The following is a 25,949-nucleotide window of genomic DNA, read 5'->3' as shown; positions in this document are numbered from 1 at the left end:
ATGGTGGTACCCAATCTACCTCTTTCACAAGTGAAGAATGGAATTGGATACATGGCGAATTCGCCGATCTAAGAGGTGAGCAAGCGCGCCAAGGTCTAGAGCTACACCGTCAAGGAGAGGAACAAACCCGTCAAGGCGTGATGATGACGGAGATGCACAGCATGATGCAACAATTGATGTTGCATTTCCCTCCTCCTCCTCAGTAGGATGTTCGGTAAGTCCTCTCCGGCGAGTACGAAAACATTGAGGACAATGTTTAGTGCAAGTGGGGGAGGGATTTTATCATTATTGTTTTCTTTTATCAGTATTGTTTTCGTATTTTAGTATTTCATTTTAATTTGTTTTGTCTGAAGTTTTCTTTCTAGTTGTATCAAAAGTGAAACAGGATGAAGATTGGTGTCGAAGGCATGAAGTGATGAGTGACAAATGGAAGGACGACACAACCAAAAGCTAATATCTCAAGGCACTTTGAAAGTAGATGTAGCCAAAAAGAAAATGTCGGACGCAATGTGGTGAACGGAATTGAGCAGTTAAGGGACGAAATCAAGCTGGAAAGAGAAGTCACACGACATTGAGGGTGTGCGGAAGCTGCAAACTTAACCTACCTGGTGAGGATTATAAAAAGCCAAACACTTAAAGAGATCACCATGAGAGTAAAATCAGGTATGTCTTTATCTCCCTAATTTTGCGTTTATTCTATCAACATAACACAATTGAGAAATCACACAAGAGGCAGTTGCTTGTTGTTTATTTGTTTCATCTCCCAGTCATTGTTTTCCACCATTGTTGTTTTGTTTTGTATGGTCATATCCCTCGTGTAACCCGTTGAGCCATTCTTCCTTGTTTTGTTCTGTCATTTCTCCATCTTTTATTATTACCACTTCCGGGTAGCACTTATCGTTTTTCTCTTATGTACAACTGTGTGAAAATTGTAAGTTTGGGGTGGCCGATATGTGTGTATGAAAGTAAAGGGGCAAAGAAAAGAAAAAGAAAGAAAAAGAAAAAAAAAACAACAAAAGAAAAAAAAAGATTGAACACACTTGCCCAAAGAAAAGTGAAAGACTCGTGAAAACGGGGAATATAAGAAGAACACCCCATACGTACAAGAAAAATGATAAGAGTAACATAAGTGCGGAAAAACCATTTGTGTACCCGTTCACTGTTTATCCAACCTTCACCTCAGCCCCATTACAACCCATAAAGACCTCAAATTATGTGATTCCTTTTTTGTGTAGTGAAAGTAGGATACTCGCAAAGTCAAGGGTTGATATCGCATACTATGATCTAAGCGAAAAATAATTTAACCAAGAGAGAAATTGTGAGAAGAGTGACAAGTTTGCTGGTGAAACACATTTTGATTTAAAGTGTGACGGACAACAAGGGGCGATGAGTTTCAAAAGCTGACTCAAGGAAGAAATTCAAGTTGCGAATGATATCGGCTATATTGTGGTACAAAAAGGAAAATTCAACGTGACCTTTGTTTGTTCGCTTGCATCGCTTGAGGACAAGCAATGAGATAAGTTTGGGGTTGTGATCGGTCACCATTTTACACTCAGTTTCATCATAAATTCGACACACGATCATCATGTTTGGTAACACTTTATGGTTATTTCCAAATGTTTTCTTTAATTTATCTAGTTTCAAGTTTATTTGTGTGAAGTTTGTTTTTGTGTCATTCTCATTGTAAATTAGATGCTTTTGATCTTGTTTGGTAATGGTTTCAGGTTAGCTTCGGATTTATGGAAGATCGCATAGCCAAGAGGTGTGAGAAAAGGGAGCAAAAAGCAAAAAAAGAGCATATAGGCAGAGGCGGACACGGTCTGACCGTGTCACCTGACACGGCCGTGTCAGACCCCCTGAAGAAACTCAGCCCTAAGACCAGAAGCTGACACGGTCTTCCCGTGTCAAGTGACACGGCCGTGTCAGCTGTGCGGACAGACTTTCTGAATTTTGGTTTTTCCAATTTTTTTTAAAGTTCAGGGGCAGTTTGGGTATTGCGGCGGAGATCAAAAAACCTAGAGGGATTAAAAGAGGATTGAGAGACAATGAGAAGACACTTTTGATCGTACGATAGAATTCCAGAGCAGAGAAAGATAGCTTCATCAAGGTTGTGGAAGACGAGGAGATTCAACGGTGGAAACCATTGAAGATCAGAGTTCTCCTACTCTTTTGTAAATGTCTAAACTTTCTGATTTTGGTTTCTTGAATATTATGAGAGGCTAAACCCCCCAATGCCAGGGGGTGTCCCTGATTTGAATTGTAATGACTTTTGAATTCCGTATTTCTTTAATCAAGTATTAGTTTTATGCAATTTGATTGTTTAATGTTTTTATGCCTTCTTTGTCGGAAAAACAAAGATTGATCTACGGTTAACAATTTGTAGGACTACGGTTGTTAAGGTTTTTAAACAATTTGATCTAGTAGTTATCACCTAGGACTAGGGATACCGAAAGGTTATTTGAACATTCTTGATTATTTACATCTTTGGTTTGCAAACCTTTGTTTCTAAGGACTTAGGCAATAGGATTGCAAACCAAAAGGTTTTCCACTAAGGACTTAGGGAAACACCCTTAAGAACAAATAGTTGCATTCTATGAACTTGTTGAAGAGATCTTTTTACAGAGTCATTATAAGGAAGATCAAACACCTACCCTGGCATTACCTCAAATTACATCTAAAAAGTCAAACTTTAATTTCAGCTTATTTTTATTATTTCTTTTATTTAAATTTACTTATTGCATTATAACAAAACACCTATTTGCTCTTTTGTTTAATTGACTTAAATAACTTGTGTTTCCTACGCAATCCTCGTGATCGATACTTGGGGTAAAACCCATTATAACTACACCGGTGAAAATAGTACACTTGCTATTTTTCCGATCACACGACCTCTTGTCGCTTGTGGATTCGAACTTCTTTCTCCATTATTGAAGTTGCTAGAGTAGTTGTTGTAACATCCTCTTCCTTCTCCTCCATGTCCTCTTCCACGCCCACGCCCACGATCTTGGCCACGACCTCGTCCTCTTTGGCTCTTGTAGTTTACATAGTTTGCTTCCTTTATGTTAAGTTGTAGTAGTTTCTCTATAGCCTCCTTTTGTTTTGTTTTTCTCTTTAGTTTTTCTTCATATGCTTGTAAGGAACCCATGAGTTGCTCTATGGTCATGGTCTTTAAATCCTTGTTTTATTCAATGTTGGTAACAATGAAGTCAAAACTTGGATTTGAAGTGCGAAGTATTTTCTCCATGACTTTCACATCATCAACATCTTCACCATTTCTTTTAATTTTATTGACTACGGCTAATACTCGAGAAAAGTAATCATAAATTGACTCAGACTCCTCCATAAACAAACATTCAAAGTCACCTCTAAGAGTTTGAAGACGAATCTTTTTTACCCGCTGAACTCTTTTGTTGTAAGTTTGAAGCTGTCGCACGCTCGCGAAAAATGAACAGAGTCGCCACCAATATATTTATCCCATAAGGGAAAGGAATACCAGAAAACCTAACAAGGGAAGGAACAGGGTCTTGCGACCAGAGAATCAAGGTACGGGAGTCGGTTACGCAAGGGGAAGGTGCTAGCACCCCTCGCGCCCATCGTACTCGATGGTATCCACCCATGTTTGTTTCTATCTAAAGGGTGTATAACTATGTCTATGTCTAAATGCAAAATGAATGCAAAATGTAGGGAAAATAAAGAATTGTACTCGCACGGGCCCTACCCCGCTGCCTACGTATCCTTTTCAGGAATCAGAGTTACCGTAGCTCGGCTAAAGATTTTCTGTTTGTTTTGTGTTTTTTAGTTGGGCGGCGTTAACGCTCACGCTCATGCATAAGGGATCGCCTAGGATGCAATGGAGCGGAGATAACTTGCCCTTAAGAAAAGAGGGAAGAGAGAGAGAATTGGTTTGTATCTTTTAAGGGTAATTCCATGATGACGAGAACCTACTACAAGGCTTCGCATCACTTCCTTACCTTGTTTTAAATCTGACCATTTATTAGTGTTTTTTTTTGAAGTGTTTTTGGTTGGTGTTTTTTAGGGGATTTTAACTTTGTGACCTAGATCATACCAAAAAGAGTTTTGTTTTGCATATTTAGAGAACGCACATCGAGGCCTACGCCACAATCGTTTCTCTAAATAACGGTTAAGAAATACATCGAGGTTTCACACCTCAATCATTTCTTCTCCGCTAAGTAAAGGAGATACAAAAAGAGTTTTTTGTGAATATTTAGAGAATGCACATCGAGGCCTACACCACGATCGTTTCTCTAAACAACGGTTAAGAAATACATCGAAGCTTCACACTTCAATCATTTCTTCTCCGCTAAGTAGGAAAGAACATACATCGGGGCCTACACCCCAATCATTTCTTTCCTACTATGAAATATAGTAACGGTATGATCTTTATCGATATTTATTAAGTATTTTAAAAGTTGGAAAGGAAAAGAATGCAATAGGGAACTATATCTAAATTCTAGTCTAAGTTGTCTATACAAGGGATTTAAAATGAAAAAACTATACGATTTATTAACAAAAAACTATACATGGAATAGGTAAAGGAAAATCAATATGCGACAAATAAAATTGAGAACTATAGCAAACAAATGATACTCACAAGCACACATAATTCTATACAAAAATCGAGACTAAAAATAATTCCTAAGTCTATTAGAGATTTATTTACAAAGAAGTATTAAACAAAACAATTCAAACATATTGTGAAAAAAAGATTTATTAAAAGGATTAAACAATTAAGGAAAATTAACAAAAATCATGAAAATTAATCATAAACTCTAAAATACCTAAAGTCATTTTTATACATTTTTGAGAGGAAAAGATTTATGAATTAAAAGTTGAAAAAAAAGAACAAAATTAAAATTGTTCTAAAGTCTAGACAGCATGGGTGTATCAGCAGAAAGATAATGAATTAAAACTAGGTTATGAGGCAAATCTGGGCCTGCAATTAGGGGTGTGAGGAGCAGGGTTTCGCGTGAGGCCCAGCCCAGGCACATGGTGCGGCAGCAACAGAGGGGTACGGTTCTGAACATGTTACAAGGCCCAAAATCTCGTGGCCCAATACATCACTACTCCCTTTTTGTTTCACTTTATTTCATTTATTGTTGACTCAGCATTTTCTTTTCATTCAAACAGCAGCACTTATTATTCTCACGTACAGTTTTTTTTGCAATGTAACATGGCATTAATACACATACATCAATTGGTCACCATTCTCACTTAAATCACTAAAGACAAAATAGAATCAACCACCAGTCAAAGCATGACACGACGTGAGCCAATCATTGGCATCAGATAGGACAAAAACTAATTGAACTGCATGGGCCATCAACATATTGCCACGTAGGAGAACGGAAAATGAAGAAGTAAAAGTCACAGGCGCCGGAGATACCGCTTCCGGTTATCTTCTCCGGTGGGTTTAGCGGCGAGGGCGAATCAAAATCTCCAGAAAGTAACATCAAGGCCACCGTTCCCCTCGGTTTTCACCGCTGGTCACGGATCCGGCCTCGGATTTTCCTAATTCTTCTTCTACTGTTCAAACTGAAAGCATTCGTGAAACCTGAACTAACAACATCTCCATGAAAACGTGAGAAAATTACATCGGAGCAATCGCCATGTTGCATAGAATCTAAAGACATGTAACTTGTACGTCCGAACAATAGTCATCTCATGCAAACAGGGATCGAACTTCAAGAACATGCAGAGGAATACGATCGATCATGGATCTACTACATGTAATCTTGGATGCAAAGAAGTTTCAGAATACTTACTTGGAGCAAGTTCTTGAGTTGGGAGAGAGAAAAGAATTCCTAGCCTCGCCACCACACGTACAAGATGAAGCTGACGTTGAACTTCAGATTCTTGATTCAAACTTTGAGAAATAAACTCAAAGTTTTGTGTAGAATAGTGACGCGAGAATTGCTTCAAACGAGTGGTGATGAAGGTTGGACGAAGGCTGTGATGATGATGATTGAAGGACGGGGATGCTGTTGTTGATAGATGATGAAGGGGATGAAGGTGGTGGTGGCGGAAGAGCGATGGTGGTTACGGTGATCGGTGGTGGTTAGAGGAACGGTTATGGTGGAGGTTTGTTGTGGTGGTGGATTCGGTTACAGGTTGTTGAGTTTGTTGGAGAGTGAGAAGAAGAAGAGAGAGAGTGGCGAAGATGAGTGAGAGTAGAGAGAGAGTGGGAGAAAGATGAAGGAGGAGAGAGGTTTGAGAGAGTGAAAGTGAGAGCGTGTAGAAAAATCAGAAAAATGAAGGTGTGGTCCTTTTTGTGAAGAGCATTTGGATATATATGTGGAAGGTGCATGTGAGCTATGGTATGGAGTGATGCAGTGTAGTATTTTCTCCACCAAACTTAGTAATGCAAGTAGCTTTGTTATTTGTGGTAGGTTACAGCATGCCTTTCACGTGCATGGCTGAGTATGGGAATGAAGCTTGGGTGAATAGTGTAAAGCCAGTGTGAGAGTTTTCCTTTGGTTTCATGATGAAATGCATGGCTTTGAAACTTTACAACTCAATAATCCCATGACCATTTTACGTGAAATTGAGGCCAAGTGAAAGATGGGATATGGTAGAACATACTTCATGTTGGAGTTAGCTTGAGATGTTGTTCAGAAACTCTTCAAAATTGCCTTGGAACATGATGATGCATAACTTATGTGAATGCCTGTATGCATGACCTAAGGCCTGGCTTGATCCTTGTCCAAATGAACTTTTGTAAGAGCACGACTTTAGAGCTTTGTATCTTGCCGATCATGCTACCAAAACTAATTGCCATTAGCTTGTTGGATAGAGGGCATGGCAAGGATGAATTTGGCACTAACGTTGGTCTCAATGGAAATTCGTAGAATCCTAAAATTAGTTTCAAATTCGGCGCGCCAAGTGTTTGACGAAATGCTGCGCGCGTGACTTGGATTTATGTCTGGCCAGAAGCATGATCTTGGCATTGCGAGAAGGCCACTTTGGAGGCTCATAACCGATTCATTATCCACTCAATGGACTTGGTTCTTGTTTCAATGGATAGAGGAAATGGCAAAGAACATACTAGCACCCAGTTTGCTTTTATAGGGGCCCTGAATTGGAATATAATTAGCTTCAAATTTGGCGCGCAACGTGCTCGATGAAATGCGTCCCGTATGACAAGGAATATGCCCAGCTTCATGACTTGATTCAGATGAAAATCTCCCACTTCAAACGTTAATAGCTCTTCAACCATGCTTCATATGAAAAAATGTCCAACTACAAAGTTGTTCTCCTCCATGAGAGGAACAACTTTGATGTTGGAAATTTCTCCAGAAAATGCCATTTGCCACGTGTAAATTGGTGATGAAATGAGCTGTCCGTTAGACCTTTTAAGGGCCAAAAATTTTTCTAAGTGTTGAAAATTGTCTTTTTGCTATTTTTGTAACTTTTTGTCGAACTCCCGATTTTATCCATTCTTCGACTTTTCTTGATTAATTTTCCTCCGAGAGTCAATATTTGAATAATTTTCTGATCCTGACCCGAAAGTCAACTGTTCTGATTTTACCGACTATTGATGAAATTCCTGATTAAATCTCCTCCAATCAATTCCAGCCACACAAACACCTCCACAAGGTCGGCATGAGAAGTTTTCCAAACATAGAAGCCATTCCTGATTAAATATTGACCAGAAAGTCAACTGGTCGACTTTGGTCAAAGAAACTTTGATTTAAAGAACCAGACGGTTTGCCAGCTTGCACTCTTCAATCAATGCCCTGATTTGAAGCAGAGAGACACCCCAATCCAGGAGGACTTTAATGAACATAGAGCCACATGATTCTACCTCTGTTTTCTTATTCTCTGATCAAACTTCTTTGCAATGGAGTTTTCTCTTGCTAGCCTTTGAATAGTACCCATGGTATGCATGCATGGGTATGGATTATGACCTAAGTGATGTATGTACATGAATGCAAAGCCTAAGCCAGTTAGCAGTAAAGGGGTAGGACAAATTTGGGGTATGACAGCTGCCCCTATTTAATCATCTTAAACCTGAAGGTGAGATTGGCGTTAGCCTTTCGAACATTCGAGGTAGAAGAAGATTAAATATCAAAGACCTGAAATTTGTTCTGAAAAGATGGAGTGATCTTCATTCTTTGTTTTTGTTTTGATATCTGCTGGGGAAAGAGAGGAATTTGTTTTGCTGGCGGATATATTTATGGTGAGTAATGGGTTTGAATAGTGGTAGCTTGTAACGTAACTTGCGGTGCCAATACAAGGTTCCCAAAAGGGGTGTTACATGAAACAACGACTGGAAGGGAATAGATCTCGTGCGATCTACGACTCAACATCGACTCGACAACAGGAGAGGAAAGAAAAGATCTCGTACGATCTTCAGGACTGAAACAAAAGGGATCTCGTGCGATCTAAGACTCAACATCGACTCGACATCAGGAGAGGATCTCGTACGATCTTCAGGACAGAAGGGAGAAGATCTCGTGCGATCTATGACTCAACATCGAATCGACAACAGGAGAGGAAAGAAAATATCTCGTACGATCTTCAGGACTGAAACAAAAGGGATCTCGTGCGATCTAAGACTCAACATCGACTCGACATCAGGAGAGGATCTCGTACGATCTTCAGGACAGAAGGGAGAAGATCTCGTGCGATCTATGACTCAACATCGACTCGACAACAGGAGAGGTAAGGAAAAGATCTCGTGCGACCTTATGACCTATCATTGGGAGAAGACCTCGTGCGACCTTCAAAACAGGGGGAAGAGTAGGTCTCGTGCGACCTACAGGACCAAAGGAGATAGATCTCGTTCGACCTACGACTCAACATCAAGAGAAGATCTCGTACGACCTTCAGGGCAGAAGGGAGAAGATCTCGTGCGATCCATGACTCAACATCAAGAGAAGATCTCGTACGACCTTCAGGACGAAAAGGGGATAGATCTCGTGCGACCTACGACTCGACCTCGCCTCGACATCAGAAGGAGGAAAACAGAAAGACTTCGTGTCAGAGATTTGTCAGGAATTGAGGACACCTCGTATCGGCACCACAACTTAAAAGTGTTTGTAGTATGATAACAGATATCAGGCAAAGTTTGTACAGGTAACAATTTTGAGAGGGTGGGTCATTATTCTGATTCAACATTGGCTCCTATTATCTGGCTTATGTTCCGTATGCATGTTTGAGTTTTTATGGCGTAATGATCCACTGTAATGGATATGCTACGCTTTCGAGGATGCAATGCTATATGCAATGGATTCTATATGCAGAGAGTGCCAAATAAAGGCCCTTGGTGGGACAGAAGAGTAGGATCATTGGGGTCCGTTGCTTGTGATCTTGAGACGCCATTATGGGTGGGCGTTGAAAACCTCATAGTGCCAAAGATGATTGGCAACTGTGTGGAGGATTAGAACATAACTCTGTTGGGGAGGAAGTGACTTTGCTCGACTTTCCTTACATCCTATACTGCTTGGGGAAACGTGGGTTCTGATGGACACTTCTTTGTCCGCCGTGTAGGGGAGAGACATGGATTTCTTCCGGCGTCTTGTGCTTACCAGTACTGATGAATTATACGTTTGAACTCTCACGCGGGATGATGACGACCTTTGTGGCATGTCGTAAGCCAAGATGACGACTAGAACCTGCAACCTGCACAGAAAAACAACGTTTGGATGCAAATGGTGCCCCTTAGAGCACTTTTATGTTTATGTAACATCATGTTTCGTTTTGGCTTTGTGATTATTATTCCCCATGTTTTCAATGCAATGTTTAATAACGAATTAAATCACACCTCGCATGCGACAAAAAATGAAAAGCAGGAAAGAACACCTCTTATCAAAAGATCATTTTATTGATGGAATGCCTATGAATAGGCTTCTGTACAAGGAAGCAACTCCTAAATGAGGTAGTTGCGAAAGGAAAATAAAATGCAAAAAGCAAAATGGCAAAGAGGAATGCTCGAATTTCCATTAAAACTGATATTGCTACAATTCCCATATCCTCGATCCTCCCAATGCTTTGCTTCAGAAGGGTAATGGTTGGATTGATCTGTCCGTTCTGCCAAGGGCGTATAGGGGTCTTTGTGAAAGATATTCAGAATGCAGCCTCTCGCTTTTGATCCCTAACTTTTGCCTGGATCGCCCTTTCGGGTTTTCAATCCAGCGGGATGCCCCTTTTTGCCTAAGTCGCCCTTTCGGGTTTTCAACTTAGCGGGTTATTCTTTTTTTTTTTTTGTTTTATCCCTAATTTTTGCCCAAACCCTTTTGGTTTGCCGGGATGCCCTTATTTTTGCCTAGGTACGTCGACCTAGCGGGTCTTTTATGCGTAGTATTTTTTGACTGAGTCTGAATTGACTGGAAGTGGAACGTCTTCCCCATCCATCTTTGTCAGGATTAAAGCACCACCTGAAAATGCTTTCTTCACAATGTATGGTCCCTCATAGTTGGGAGTCCATTTGCCCCTTGGATCGGTATGAATTGGCAAGATCTTCCTTACGACTAGGTCACCTGTGTGGAATTCTCGAGGCCGAATCTTCTTGTCATACGCTTTCTTGATCCTCTTTTGGTACAACTGGCCATGGCAGATAGCAGATAAGCGTTTCTCCTCAATTAGATTGAGATGATCAAGCCTCGTTTGAACCCATTCTGTTTCATCGAGTTTGGCGTCCATCAAGACTCTCAACGAAGGAATTTCCACTTCGACAGGTAGTACGGCCTCCATACCGTAGACAAGAGAGAAGGGAGTTGCCCCAGTTGAAGTACGAACCGAAGTTCTATAGCCATGCAAAGCAAACGGTAACATTTCATGCCAGTCCTTATACGTTCTGACCATCTTCTGGACGATCTTCTTTATATTCTTGTTAGCAGCTTCGACTGCGCCATTCATCTTTGGCCGATAGGGTGATGAATTGTGGTGTTCAATCTTGAACTCTTCGCACAACTCTGCCATCATCTTGTTATTAAGATTGGACCCATTATCAGTGATGATCTTGTTTGGAACCCCATATCGGCATATGATTTCTTTCTTGATGAAACGAGTAACGACTTGCTTGGTTACGTTCTTGTAAGAAGCAGCTTCAACCCATTTGGTGAAGTAGTCGATAGCAACAAGAATAAATCTATGTCCATTTGAAGCTTGTGGCTCTATCCGTCCAATCATGTCTATGCCCCACATAGCAAAGGGCCAAGGCGACGTCAGGACATTCAGAGGAGTTGGAGGAACATGAATTCTGTCAACATACACCTGACATTTGTGACATTTCTTCACATACACATAACAATCACTTTCAATTGTCATCCAATAATACCCTGCTCGCAAGATCTTTTTTGCCATAGAATGTCCACTGGAATGAGTTCCAAAAGATCCTTCATGAATTTCCCGCATGATCAATTCTGCTTCGTGTCTATCCACGCATCTGAGCAAAACTGAATCATAGTTTCTTTTGTACAGGACGTCTCCTGACAAGAAGAATTTGGATGCTAACCTTCGAAGCGTTCGCTTATCACCAATCGTAGCATCTTCGGGGTACTCTTGTTTCTCAACATACCTTTTGATGTCATAATACCATGGCTTTTCATCATACACATCTTCAGTAGTGAGGCAATGAGCGGGGAACACATGGGCAGGTTCTTTGTAACGGAGGATCCTTATGTCTGGCACTTCTTTAGGGGAGCTAACTCTGAACATAGCTGCCAAAGTAGCCAGAGCGTCTGCCAATTGATTCTCCTCTCGTGGGATATGATCGAAAGTGATTTCCTCGAAAGCGGGCAACAACTCCAAAATATAGTCCTTGTAAGGAACTAAGTTGGGGTGTCGTGTCTCCCAATCACCTCTTACTTGATGTATGACCAAGGCAGAATCCCCGTAAACCTCAAGGATCTTGATCCCCATATCAATGGCTGCTTCGATGCCCATTATGCAAGCTTCGTACTCTGCGACATTGTTTGTGCAATCAAAGCATATTCTAGCTGTGAAAGGGATGTGAGTTTGACGAGGGGAAGTCAAAACTGCCCCAATACCACGGCCCATAGCATTTGATGCACCATCGAACGTGAGAGTCCATCGCTCTCCTGGTTCGGGTCCTTCATTATCATCCAGTTTCATGATATCTTCATCAGGAAAGTCAAACTTCATTGACTGATACTCTTCTAATGGCTGATGAGCCAGATGATCTGCAAGGACACTTCCTTTGATGGCCTTCTGTGTGACATACTGGATGTCGTATTCTGATAAAAGCATTTGCCATCGGGCTAGTCTTCCTGTAAGGGCCGGTTTTTCAAAGATGTACTTTATCGGGTCCATTTTGGAGATCAATAGAGTGGTGTGGGTCAGCATATACTGTCTCAGTCGGAGAGCAGCCCATACCAAAGCACAGCAAGTTTTCTCGAGTAGTGAGTAGCGGGATTCACAATCGGTGAACTTTTTGCTCAGGTAATAAATGGCGCACTCTTTTCGACCGGACTCGTCGTGTTGGCCCAGCACACACCCCATAGATCCTTCAAGCACAGTTAAGTACATAAGAAGCGGCCTCCCAGGAACCGGAGGCATGAGAATTGGTGGCTCTTGGAGATACTGCTTGATCTTTTAGAAGGCTTCCTGACAACGATCATCCCAACGGATATCTTGATTTTTGCGCAGCAGTTTGAAGATGGGTTCACAAGTGTCAGTGAGATGAGAAATGAACCTGGCTATGTAATTCAATCTTCCAAGGAACCCTCGAACTTCTTTTTCATTCTTCGGTGCTGGCATGTTCTGTATTGCTCTTACTTTATCAGGGTCGACCTCAATCCCTCGTTGGCTCACAATGAATCCAAGTAACTTTCCAGATCGCACTCCAAAAGTGCACTTGTTTGGATTAAGCCTCAACTTGAATTTACGCAAACGAGCAAACAGTTTCTCAAGATATACCAAGTGTTCCTCCTCAGTTTGGGATTTTGCAATCATATCATCGACGTACACCTCAATCTCTTTATGGATCATGTCATGGAAGAGGGTCACCATTGCTCGTTGATATGTTGCACCAACATTCTTAAGACCAAAAGGCATCACCTTATAACAATATGTACCCCACGGAGTGGTAAAGGTAGTCTTGGTCATATCTTCAGGAGCCATCTTTATTTGATTATAGCCAGAAAAACCATCCATGAAAGAGAACACCGAATACTGAGCAGTGTTGTCGACTAGCACATCAATATGAGGCAGAGGGAAATCATCCTTCGGACTTGCCCTATTCAAATCTCGGTAGTCAACACACATGCGTACCTTTCCGTCCTTCTTAGGAACAGGTACTATGTTTGCAATCCAAGGAGGATACTCACACACAGATAAGAAACCAGCCTTCAACTGTTTTTCAACTTCTTCCTTGATTTTCGAAGCCATATCAGGTCGTGTTCTTCGTGGTTTTTGCTTTACAGGCGGACATTCTGGTTTGAGCGGTAACCTGTGCATAACTATATCCGTGTCTAAACCAGGCATGTCCTCGTATGACCAGGCGAAGATGTCGACATACTCTCGAAGCAGCTCAATCAACCTTCTCTTTACATCACTTTGCAAAGCAGCCCCTATCTTGACTTCTCTCTTTGCTTCTTCTGTACCGAGGTTGATGATTTCTATGGCTTCTTGATGTGGCTGAATAGATTTCTCCTCTTGTCTCAAAAGTCTTGCCAATTCCTCGGGGACTTCACAATCTTCCTCACTATCCTCATCAGCTTGGTCAATTGGATTCTCAAAGATATCAAGACGTGGAACTGTAACATTATCATTTTTGATGGAGTTCGAGCCGGATCTGCACGATGGATGATTTATGCCTTAGAATGCAACACATAAAAAGGAAAAAAAAGGAAATCTTTGCCATTTTTGAAAAAGTTTTTTTTTTAAAGTAAAAACAAAAATGAAAGAAATGGAACAGTAATTGCATGCGAAGATATGATTTTCATTCAATATTAAACAAATTGAAACAACATGGGGGCCCTTCTTTATACATGTGGTCAAAATGCTTAGGGCGAAGCACATGACTTATCGAAACAAGAAAATTACATCTCCATAAAAGTGACTCTAGGGATGTCCAAGATAGTCCAATTGTTGAGTTCCTGTCCAGGCGCAGCATGGCAAATGAATCTGGAGAGATTTTCTTCATCATCATCATCCACGGCGAGAACTTGACTTCCAGAACTGGTGCTTGCACTGACGAACACTTGAGAAATGGGGGGAATCACCTTCTTTCCAGGAATTATGCTGAGCTGAGTGGAAGAAGATGGTTGATACCCAAGGCCATACTTGTCTCGCTTCTCTTGAACGTCAATCAGCTTGCCCCAGGCACTACGGGGAGTACCAGCTTCTAAGAAAGCCTTAGCACCATTTAAAGACGAGAGGGGCGCTCCGAGTTCCTTCTTATTCTCGACCACAGGGAGTTTGTCAACTGACACAATCTCTAAGGCTTGAAAAGGTGTCTCTTGTATCTCTCCCTCCACTTCAACATAACGGTATGATGCCAGATTATTGACTATCAAATCCTCTTCACCAGTGATCACAACAATCTTGTCATTCACAACAAATTTCAAACACTGGTGGAGAGTAGATGTCACAGCTCCAGCAGCATGAATCCAAGGACGACCCAAGAGGCAAGTGTATGAAGGGTTTATATCCATAACGTAGAAGGCAATGTAGAACATGTGAGGACCAATCAAGACAGGCAGATCAATTTCTCCTTCTACGGACCTTCTAGAACCATCAAATGCTCTAACACTCATAGTGCATGGTCTCATCATAATCCCATCCATACTCAGCTTAAACAAAGTGGCCTTGGGCATCACATTAAGAGAAGAACCTGTATCAATAAGAACTCGAGACAACACAGCATCCAGACACTTGACGGAGATATGCAATGCTTTGTTGTGTGCTCTACCCTCAGGTGGAAGTTCATCATCAGAAAAACCCAAACAATTACCAGCAGCAATGTTGGTCACAACCCCTTCAAACTGAGGCACGGTAATGTCTTGAGTCACGTGAGCGGAAGCCAGAACTTTCATCAGAGCATCACGATGAGCTTCAGAATGTACCAAGAGAGACAAGATGGAGATCTTGGCTTGGGTCTGATCAAGTTGGTCAATCACTTTGTAATCACTTTTCTTAATGATTTTCAAGAGTTGCTCGGCATCTTGGGCATTACGTGTTACAGGAGGATCAACAGCAACTTGCTTTCCTTTTGCTTGTGTACTAGCCTCTTTGTTGGTCTCTTTAGGAGGCGGAGGAGGGGCAGCAAAGATCCGACCACTACGGGTAATGCCACTAGTGCCAGTAATATTTGTGATACTCGAAGTACCCACTGGAGGACAGTCAAACTTCTTCCCTCGAATATACACGGCATTATAACTCCAAGGAACAGCCTTAGAATCATTCACAGGAGAGGGAACAAGAGACGAGGTTGTAGGAGTCGAAGGAACATTTGGAATCTGAATAACCAACGGAGTCCTCGGAGCCTGAATGACCAAAGGAGTACTCGGAGCATGAATGACCAAAGAAGCGTCCTGAGTCTTTGATATCTCAGCAGGGTAGTAAGGGATCTCTAAAGTAGCCACATCTTCGACAGGAACGACCCTTTCCACTCTAAGAACACCTTCATCCATTAATTCCTGGATTTCTTCTCTCAACCTAGTGCACTCCTCAGGATTAGAAGAACATTGCAAACAGTAGTCATGTAGTTCACACAAAACCTTTTGTTGCATAAGATACTCTCTGACAACTGCTAGCGGCATCCTAACCTCATTAACATCATTTACCAGGATCTGATCATCACATAACTCAATAGCATTGGTCGTACCAGCATGAGGAGGCATAGGATTATTCTGCACATTAGGACCAGTAGGAGCGAACGAGATAAGCTTGTCGTCAAGGAGGTCCTGAACCTTCAATTTGAATGCTCTACACTTTTCAATAGTATGGCCTGGAGCCCCTGAATGAAATTCACATCGAGCATTAACATCATAACCGGGAGGGAGAGGACTAGGTGGAGGTCCAAGTTCACGGAGTTGTACCAATTGACCAGCAAGCAACTGAGGGAGAAGCTGAGCATATGACATCGGAACCGGATCGATACGCCTATCTTGGAATCTTGTTCTTTGCGGGCCCCTTTGACCTTGAGGCCTAGGGTTCTGTTGACGATTCTGAGGAGCAGCAGCTTGTTGTTGTGGTACGAAAGGCTGTTGGGGTGCCATCCATGGTTGTGGAAGAGCAGCAGCATATGCCTGAGGGACATATGGGCTAGGACAAGCATAAGGCATCGGATAATAAGGAGGTGGAACAGCAGAATATGCAGGAGCTCGGCCTTGGTCAACAGAAGCGGTGCTAGTCTCACCTTCCTTCTTCTTCACAAACCCAGAATACGGCTTCTTACCATTACCACTTGAGTTGCCAGGATTAGTAACACCTTGAATGGTACCAGCTTTGACACAGTTTTCAACCCTCTCACCAATGATGACCACATCCGAAAAGGAAGGAGAAGTATTACTAACCATGTGCTGAAGATACGGCCCTTTCAGAGTTCCCATAAACAGATCAATCAATTCTCGGTCCAATAAGGGGGGTTGAACTCGAGCAGCAAGTTCGCGCCATCTCTGGGCGTATTCCTTAAAGGACTCTTCGGATTTCTGTGACATATTCTGCAGCTGGGCACGGCTAGGGGCCATAGCAGTATTGTAGTGGTATTGTTTCAAGAAGGCATCAACGAGTTCTCCCCAAGTACTGACATTAGACCTCTCGAGTTTCATGTACCACTCCAACGGGGCTCCAGTGAGACTATCCTGGAAGAAGTGCATAAGCAGAGGTTCGTTCTCAGCGTGAGCGGCCATCTTACGGCAGTAGGAACGAATGTGAGTCTCTGGGCAGGTAACTCCCTTGTACTTATCAAAATCTGGCACCTTGAACTTCGGGGGAATAACAATCCCAGGTACCAGGCACATAGCAGCGGTGTCGAAGCTTGAAGTTTTAGCAACCTCGACAGCCTTAAGACGTTCTTCAAGAGCTTGGTACATCTTAGCAGTCTCGGTCAACTCAGCAGTGAGATCATGTTCAAGATCAATAACCTCATGGTGGTCGTCCACCACTTTAAGTGTCTCATTAATAGGAGTCTCTTTAGTTTTCACCCCTCCGTCAGCAGAATTGGTAGGAGTATCTTTGACCAAACTAGCGACACTCTTTCTGAGTTCATCCTGTCCTTGAACAACGGCATGGAGAGTCTCCATAAGTTGGGCCATTCTTTCCCCCATAACATCCATATCCCTACGGAGGGCAGCTTGATTCTGTTCAAATTGTTCCATGATTCTCTTCTCGTTGTTTCTGGTGCGGTAAGGATGTAAGGAAGTCAGCTTTGTTGTTGAAGCAGAAATCTGTTGCTGAAAGGGACCCCAATTAGTTTCTTGTACAATAACCTGAAAAATGCAATGTGATAATGTGAATGTATGAGTGCATGTGTGCGTATGACGTGATGTGCCATTTTCAGAGTATCCAAGATTCAATATTGATCCAGAATAGCTAACAATGTGACAAAAGATAAGTATCAAGAGAAACTAGTTCTTTTTTATTCATAACAGAAATTTAAACTTGGGCAAGCCATACATCAACAAGATAGTTCAACAAGGGAAATAAAAGACCCCATCCAACAAGTCTGGTGGTGGTCGAAACATACAGACTTAAACATCAATCCATCTGAATATAAAACAGAGGTCCTCCTTGTCTGAAGTGCTCATCGCTCCACTTCTTAGTTTCATCAAACAGTTTCTTGGTTGCTTCTCGATCTCTTCCTTTAAGAAGGCTTTGGATCACCTCATCTTTGCGAAACAAATTCCCATCTAGCTTCTTGCAGCACTCCCTGAGTTCGTCACATCCTTTGCATTCTGGGAGATAATCCTTTTCAGATACGTCCTCCATACCCATCATTCGATCTCTGAGCTTGGCATTTTCTTCTGTTAGTCGAGCGTTACGGAGGTGACTTCCTTTCAGTTGAGTCTCAATTGCCATTCTTTTAGTGGTCTCTTCTTCCAGTTTCTTTTTCAGATTCTTCACTTCAACTCTAGCATCCCTTTCTATCTTGAGCTTATAAGCTTTCAAGTCTTCTCGGTACTCTCGCTTGAGTTTCTCTTCTGCCTCTTTCATGGCCCTTTTTAGGATCTTCTGGTGATCCTCGACAATAACAGTAGTATCTCTTTCACCTTTTTCCGTTCTAGCCCTCTTTTGAACTCTGGACGATCCTCCCTTCAGCATTTTAGCTTCGTGTGTCAACTCAACTCTTTTCTGGTCCACAAGACAATGTTTCGGTTGCGCATCCGACTTCTTTTCGTGCAATTGGGTGCATTCCATATCTACCTGGATACGATTCTCATCAGGCACAGTGGCAATTGGAATCTTAGGCGGCTGCTCGTACAATGGGTTAACCTTCAGGAAAGGCAACAGGCGATCTTTAACTCTATTTTCAACCCAATCTGTGTAGGCTTGTTTGGCAACGGCATTCTTTTCACCTAGAGAAATCTGATCATCTGTATGGATGCTATTCCAGGCACTCTTCACTTTTTCTAGCCCCTTTGGATTGGTTCCCTTTTCAAAGCAAACGGATTCGAATATCTCTTTGTCCAAAGGCTTGTCTTCAAGTGCAAAACCCAACTGACGCAACGCTAGCTTAGGATTATAATTGATAACACCTTTTGTTCCTATGAGAGGAACGTTGTCAAAAGTACCACAGCTAGTTATAACTTTCTCCACGTCCATTCCAGTGGGACACCAGACAATGTCATTTCCGGTAAGCCCCATGATCCTTTGAGGCCATTTCTGAGTAGAAGTAATGAAAGGACCACTTGTAGGTAGGTGGGACTTAAACCAGGTGTATAACAACGGCAAACAATTTCTTATGGCTCCTCCTTTCCCATATCGAGAGTGAATGGAATAGTACGTATCGGCTAGCAAAGTAGGGATCGGATTCCTATCCACGAAAAGACATATAGCGGCCAGATCAACGAACTTGTGAATGTTAGGGAACATCACGATCCCATAGATCAAAACGGCCAGAAGGGCGTTGAAAGCCTCCCACATCTTTTTGTTGGCCAACTCTTGGGCCTTCTCAACCAAGAAACTCATATAGAAACCATGAGTGTTACCATTCTTCTTCCAATTCCCAAGAACGTCTTCTATGCTCAAATAAAGAGCGTTGGCAATGTTGTCCAAATCAGGTTTCTCTGGGACACACACGAAAGGAACCTTGTGTTGAATCTTGATATTGAGAAAGTGAGAGTACTCCTCGAGAGTGGGAGCCAACTGATAGCCTGAGAAGGTGAAACAACGCAAGTCAGGATCATAGAACTGGAGAAGAGTAGACAAACCCCATTCGTCGACGTGTGAGTCCAAAAGAGTCAAGATGTTTCCATAATTCTCAGTGAACACAGTTTTATTATGACCAGTGATCAATCCACCCAATTGCCCCAACTGAACCAAACCTTCGCGATGGAAACTGTAAGTGTGAGTACGCCTTGTAGCTTCTCTGGTAGCGGTCACGTTGTTAACCATCCTGGATGAAAAGTAATAACCTCGGATACCCTGAAAAATGGCATGCATATGAGAAATAATACTATTTTCTTTTTTCTTTTTTTTTTCTCTTTTTTTTTATTACATCTTTTCTTCTTTTTTCTTTGGAAAATAAATATGCTATGATGAAAATGATGCAATGGAGATTCTCCCAATATGAGAGAGTTGTTGTGTCGTCTCTGAGCAGAATCACACGTCATAAGGTCAAAGGTTCGGCATAGGTGCCACACAGCCATAAGAACAATAGTCACCAACAGAGCAGAATAGTCACCAACGGTACCTGTCATGTATATCCTTCCCCACTCACAGGTGAATCTAGGTCAGGGTAAGGTCATGAAACGCAGTATACGGTCCGCCCGAAGGTAAGCATCATCACAGCGCGGATGCGGGTGACGATAATACCTCCGTTTGAAACCACTACTCTGCTCGTAGTCACATGATCCATCCCGAGACGTACACCTCGAGACAAACCATGCTCCCACTCTATCCTAGGGTACCTAAAGTGCACTCATAGCCTGTGTATTGGGCCTTTTACCTCATAGAACATCCCACCCAACCTGCAAAACAGAACAGAAGACCCCAAGGAACACAGAATATAATCCATATGCATGATGTGCAAACAGAAATAAACATGATATGCAAGCAGAAAAATAAACATGCAAACATATATACAAGGTATAGACATAAAAACAAATAAACACCCAGTAAATAAACAAACAAACGCAGGCTAGGATCGACTCGCTAAGGATGGACCAGCAACAGGTCTAGCAACATCCCCAGCAGAGTCGCCAGCTATCGCACGCTCGCGAAAAATGAACAGAGTCGCCACCAATATATTTATCCCATAAGGGAAAGGAATACCAGAAAACCTAACAAGGGAAGGAACAGGGTCTTGCGACCAGAGAATCAAGGTACGGGAGTCGGTTACGCAAGGGGAAGGTGCTAGCACCCCTCGCGCCCATCGTACTCGATGGTATCCACCCATGTTTGTTTCTATCTAAAGGGTGTATAACTATGTCTATGTCTAAATGCAAAATGAATGCAAAATGTAGGGAAAATAAAGAATTGTACTCGCACGGGCCCTACCCCGCTGCCTACGTATCCTTTTCAGGAATCAGAGTTACCGTAGCTCGGCTAAAGATTTTCTGTTTGTTTTGTGTTTTTTAGTTGGGCGGCGTTAACGCTCACGCTCATGCATAAGGGATCGCCTAGGATGCAATGGAGCGGAGATAACTTGCCCTTAAGAAAAGAGGGAAGAGAGAGAGAATTGGTTTGTATCTTTTAAGGGTAATTCCATGATGACGAGAACCTACTACAAGGCTTCGCATCACTTCCTTACCTTGTTTTAAATCTGACCATTTATTAGTGTTTTTTTTTTGAAGTGTTTTTGGTTGGTGTTTTTTAGGGGATTTTAACTTTGTGACCTAGATCATACCAAAAAGAGTTTTGTTTTGCATATTTAGAGAACGCACATCGAGGCCTACGCCACAATCGTTTCTCTAAATAACGGTTAAGAAATACATCGAGGTTTCACACCTCAATCATTTCTTCTCCGCTAAGTAAAGGAGATACAAAAAGAGTTTTTTGTGAATATTTAGAGAATGCACATCGAGGCCTACACCACGATCGTTTCTCTAAACAACGGTTAAGAAATACATCGAAGCTTCACACTTCAATCATTTCTTCTCCGCTAAGTAGGAAAGAACATACATCGGGGCCTACACCCCAATCATTTCTTTCCTACTATGAAATATAGTAACGGTATGATCTTTATCGATATTTATTAAGTATTTTAAAAGTTGGAAAGGAAAAGAATGCAATAGGGAACTATATCTAAATTCTAGTCTAAGTTGTCTATACAAGGGATTTAAAATGAAAAAACTATACGATTTATTAACAAAAAACTATACATGGAATAGGTAAAGGAAAATCAATATGCGACAAATAAAATTGAGAACTATAGCAAACAAATGATACTCACAAGCACACATAATTCTATACAAAAATCGAGACTAAAAATAATTCCTAAGTCTATTAGAGATTTATTTACAAAGAAGTATTAAACAAAACAATTCAAACATATTGTGAAAAAAAGATTTATTAAAAGGATTAAACAATTAAGGAAAATTAACAAAAATCATGAAAATTAATCACAAACTCTAAAATACCTAAAGTCATTTTTATACATTTTTGAGAGGAAAAGATTTATGAATTAAAAGTTGAAAAAAAAGAACAAAATTAAAATTGTTCTAAAGTCTAGACAGCATGGGTGTATCAGCAGAAAGATAATGAATTAAAACTAGGTTATGAGGCAAATCTGGGCCTGCAATTAGGGGTGTGAGGAGCAGGGTTTCGCGTGAGGCCCAGCCCAGGCACATGGTGCGGCAGCAACAGAGGGGTACGGTTCTGAACATGTTACAAGGCCCAAAATCTCGTGGCCCAATACATCACTACTCCCTTTTTGTTTCACTTTATTTCATTTATTGTTGACTCAGCATTTTCTTTTCATTCAAACAGCAGCACTTATTATTCTCACGTACAGTTTTTTTTGCAATGTAACATGGCATTAATACACATACATCAATTGGTCACCATTCTCACTTAAATCACTAAAGACAAAATAGAATCAACCACCAGTCAAAGCATGACACGACGTGAGCCAATCATTGGCATCAGATAGGACAAAAACTAATTGAACTGCATGGGCCATCAACATATTGCCACGTAGGAGAACGGAAAATGAAGAAGTAAAAGTCACAGGCGCCGGAGATACCGCTTCCGGTTATCTTCTCCGGTGGGTTTAGCGGCGAGGGCGAATCAAAATCTCCAGAAAGTAACATCAAGGCCACCGTTCCCCTCGGTTTTCACCGCTGGTCACGGATCCGGCCTCGGATTTTCCTAATTCTTCTTCTACTGTTCAAACTGAAAGCATTCGTGAAACCTGAACTAACAACATCTCCATGAAAACGTGAGAAAATTACATCGGAGCAATCGCCATGTTGCATAGAATCTAAAGACATGTAACTTGTACGTCCGAACAATAGTCATCTCATGCAAACAGGGATCGAACTTCAAGAACATGCAGAGGAATACGATCGATCATGGATCTACTACATGTAATCTTGGATGCAAAGAAGTTTCAGAATACTTACTTGGAGCAAGTTCTTGAGTTGGGAGAGAGAAAAGAATTCCTAGCCTCGCCACCACACGTACAAGATGAAGCTGACGTTGAACTTCAGATTCTTGATTCAAACTTTGAGAAATAAACTCAAAGTTTTGTGTAGAATAGTGACGCGAGAATTGCTTCAAACGAGTGGTGATGAAGGTTGGACGAAGGCTGTGATGATGATGATTGAAGGACGGGGATGCTGTTGTTGATAGATGATGAAGGGGATGAAGGTGGTGGTGGCGGAAGAGCGATGGTGGTTACGGTGATCGGTGGTGGTTAGAGGAACGGTTATGGTGGAGGTTTGTTGTGGTGGTGGATTCGGTTACAGGTTGTTGAGTTTGTTGGAGAGTGAGAAGAAGAAGAGAGAGAGTGGCGAAGATGAGTGAGAGTAGAGAGAGAGTGGGAGAAAGATGAAGGAGGAGAGAGGTTTGAGAGAGTGAAAGTGAGAGCGTGTAGAAAAATCAGAAAAATGAAGGTGTGGTCCTTTTTGTGAAGAGCATTTGGATATATATGTGGAAGGTGCATGTGAGCTATGGTATGGAGTGATGCAGTGTAGTATTTTCTCCACCAAACTTAGTAATGCAAGTAGCTTTGTTATTTGTGGTAGGTTACAGCATGCCTTTCACGTGCATGGCTGAGTATGGGAATGAAGCTTGGGTGAATAGTGTAAAGCCAGTGTGAGAGTTTTCCTTTGGTTTCATGATGAAATGCATGGCTTTGAAACTTTACAACTCAATAATCCCATGACCATTTTACGTGAAATTGAGGCCAAGTGAAAGATGGGATATGGTAGAACATACTTCATGTTGGAGTTAGCTTGAGATGTTGTTCAGAAACTCTTCAAAATTGCCTTGGAACATGATGATGCATAACTTATGTGAATGCCTGTATGCATGACCTAAGGCCTGGCTTGATCCTTGTCCAAATGAACTTTTGTAAGAGCACGACTTTAGAGCTTTGTATCTTGCCGATCATGCTACCAAAACTAATTGCCATTAGCTTGTTGGATAGAGGGCATGGCAAGGATGAATTTGGCACTAACGTTGGTCTCAATGGAAATTCGTAGAATCCTAAAATTAGTTTCAAATTCGGCGCGCCAAGTGTTTGACGAAATGCTGCGCGCGTGACTTGGATTTATGTCTGGCCAGAAGCATGATCTTGGCATTGCGAGAAGGCCACTTTGGAGGCTCATAACCGATTCATTATCCACTCAATGGACTTGGTTCTTGTTTCAATGGATAGAGGAAATGGCAAAGAACATACTAGCACCCAGTTTGCTTTTATAGGGGCCCTGAATTGGAATATAATTAGCTTCAAATTTGGCGCGCAACGTGCTCGATGAAATGCGTCCCGTATGACAAGGAATATGCCCAGCTTCATGACTTGATTCAGATGAAAATCTCCCACTTCAAACGTTAATAGCTCTTCAACCATGCTTCATATGAAAAAATGTCCAACTACAAAGTTGTTCTCCTCCATGAGAGGAACAACTTTGATGTTGGAAATTTCTCCAGAAAATGCCATTTGCCACGTGTAAATTGGTGATGAAATGAGCTGTCCGTTAGACCTTTTAAGGGCCAAAAATTTTTCTAAGTGTTGAAAATTGTCTTTTTGCTATTTTTGTAACTTTTTGTCGAACTCCCGATTTTATCCATTCTTCGACTTTTCTTGATTAATTTTCCTCCGAGAGTCAATATTTGAATAATTTTCTGATCCTGACCCGAAAGTCAACTGTTCTGATTTTACCGACTATTGATGAAATTCCTGATTAAATCTCCTCCAATCAATTCCAGCCACACAAACACCTCCACAAGGTCGGCATGAGAAGTTTTCCAAACATAGAAGCCATTCCTGATTAAATATTACCCAGAAAGTCAACTGGTCGACTTTGGTCAAAGAAACTTTGATTTAAAGAACCAGACGGTTTGCCAGCTTGCACTCTTCAATCAATGCCCTGATTTGAAGCAGAGAGACACCCCAATCCAGGAGGACTTTAATGAACATAGAGCCACATGATTCTACCTCTGTTTTCTTATTCTCTGATCAAACTTCTTTGCAATGGAGTTTTCTCTTGCTAGCCTTTGAATAGTACCCATGGTATGCATGCATGGGTATGGATTATGACCTAAGTGATGTATGTACATGAATGCAAAGCCTAAGCCAGTTAGCAGTAAAGGGGTAGGACAAATTTGGGGTATGACAGAAGCATGTCCCATGCTTCCTTGGCCGTCGTTGCGTTGGATATCTTCTCCAAAGTATCTTCATCCACCGATTGATAAATGAGGAAGAGAGTTTTCTTGTCTCTCTTTCTTGACTCCTTCAACATATCTTTTGCACTCTGGCTTAACGAGGCTTTATCTTGCTCCTTAAAGCCTTTCTCAACGATATCCCACACATCTTGAGATCCTAGTAGCGCATTCATCTTGATACTCCAATTATCATAGTTGTTCTTTGTGAGCATCAGCATTTAAAAAGGAAAACCTCCATTCACCATCTTTTGAGGACCTTGAAACTCTGGTACCACTTTGTTGGAATTGTAATTGTTTTTATGTGTAGGGCAAATGTTTAGAAATATTGGAGGCTTGAATAAAAACTTGATAGGTGGGAGAACTCTTTATGGAAGAGAGAACTTTGTAATTTTTCTTTATGCAAATGTGTGAGATTACATTTTTATTTATAGTACTCTAAGGAGAACTCTAGACTCACTAATTCTAGAGAGTTCTACATCCTAGAAATTCAAAGAGTATTCAAGAGAATATTACAATACTAAGAAATATCTAGACTCTCCAAATAATACAAGAATTCTATAGAAACACTACCCAAAATTATCTAATCACAAAATAACTAAGCCCAAGAATATCAATAATTATTAGGCCCAAAGCAAGTTTATTATTTCAACATCCCCCTTAAACTTGATTTGTGACTCCAAGCACACTCCTTAGCTTCACGAAAGTTTCCAAATTGAGTGGCTTGGTGAAAATGTCGGCAGCTTGATCTTGAGACATCACATACTTCAACTTCACCTCGTTTCTCTCTATGCAATCTCTTATGAAGTGGTAATGTGTGTCGATGTGCTTACTTCTTTCATGAAAGACGGGATTCTTTGCTAAAGCAAGTGCTGATTTATTGTCAACACATACTTCCATAAGATCTTTTTGTGGCATCTTTAACTCTTTCAGCAAGTTCCTTAGCCAAACTGCTTGACAAACATATGATGTGG

General features: G+C 41.4%; 1 protein-coding gene across 1 annotated transcript; it reads right to left on the bottom strand.

The window, feature by feature from the left end:
- Window positions 1-5,495: 5,495 nt before the first annotated feature.
- Window positions 5,496-19,542, bottom strand: LOC131630668 (uncharacterized). Its single transcript, XM_058901428.1, has 4 exons — window positions 19,359-19,542; window positions 18,720-19,214; window positions 18,198-18,626; window positions 5,496-5,641 (listed from the first exon to the last, which is right to left on the bottom strand). Exons 1-4 carry the CDS (start codon window positions 19,540-19,542, stop codon window positions 5,496-5,498), a joined length of 1,254 nt encoding a protein of 417 aa, XP_058757411.1.
- Between the last annotated feature and the right edge of the window lie 6,407 nt (window positions 19,543-25,949).

This window comes from Vicia villosa, unplaced genomic scaffold (assembly GCF_029867415.1).
Source record: "Vicia villosa cultivar HV-30 ecotype Madison, WI unplaced genomic scaffold, Vvil1.0 ctg.000715F_1_1, whole genome shotgun sequence".
Lineage (NCBI taxonomy): Eukaryota > Viridiplantae > Streptophyta > Magnoliopsida > Fabales > Fabaceae > Vicia > Vicia villosa.
This window is presented reverse-complemented; position numbering and strand designations above follow the sequence as displayed.

What these genes read in the sequence shown, in the direction of transcription:
- LOC131630668 (XM_058901428.1), bottom strand. Translation starts at nt 19,542, where the DNA reads ATGGTTAACAACGTGACCGCTACCAGAGAAGCTACAAGGCGTACTCAC. An exon ending in CTCACACGTCGACGAATGGG is followed by an intron (nt 19,215 to 19,358) that starts GTTTGTCTACTC and finishes TGTGTGTCCCAG; the next exon opens with AGAAACCTGATTTGGACAAC. An exon ending in GAGGGCTAGAACGGAAAAAG is followed by an intron (nt 5,642 to 18,197) that starts GTGAAAGAGATA and finishes ACATGTCTTTAG; the next exon opens with ATTCTATGCAACATGGCGAT.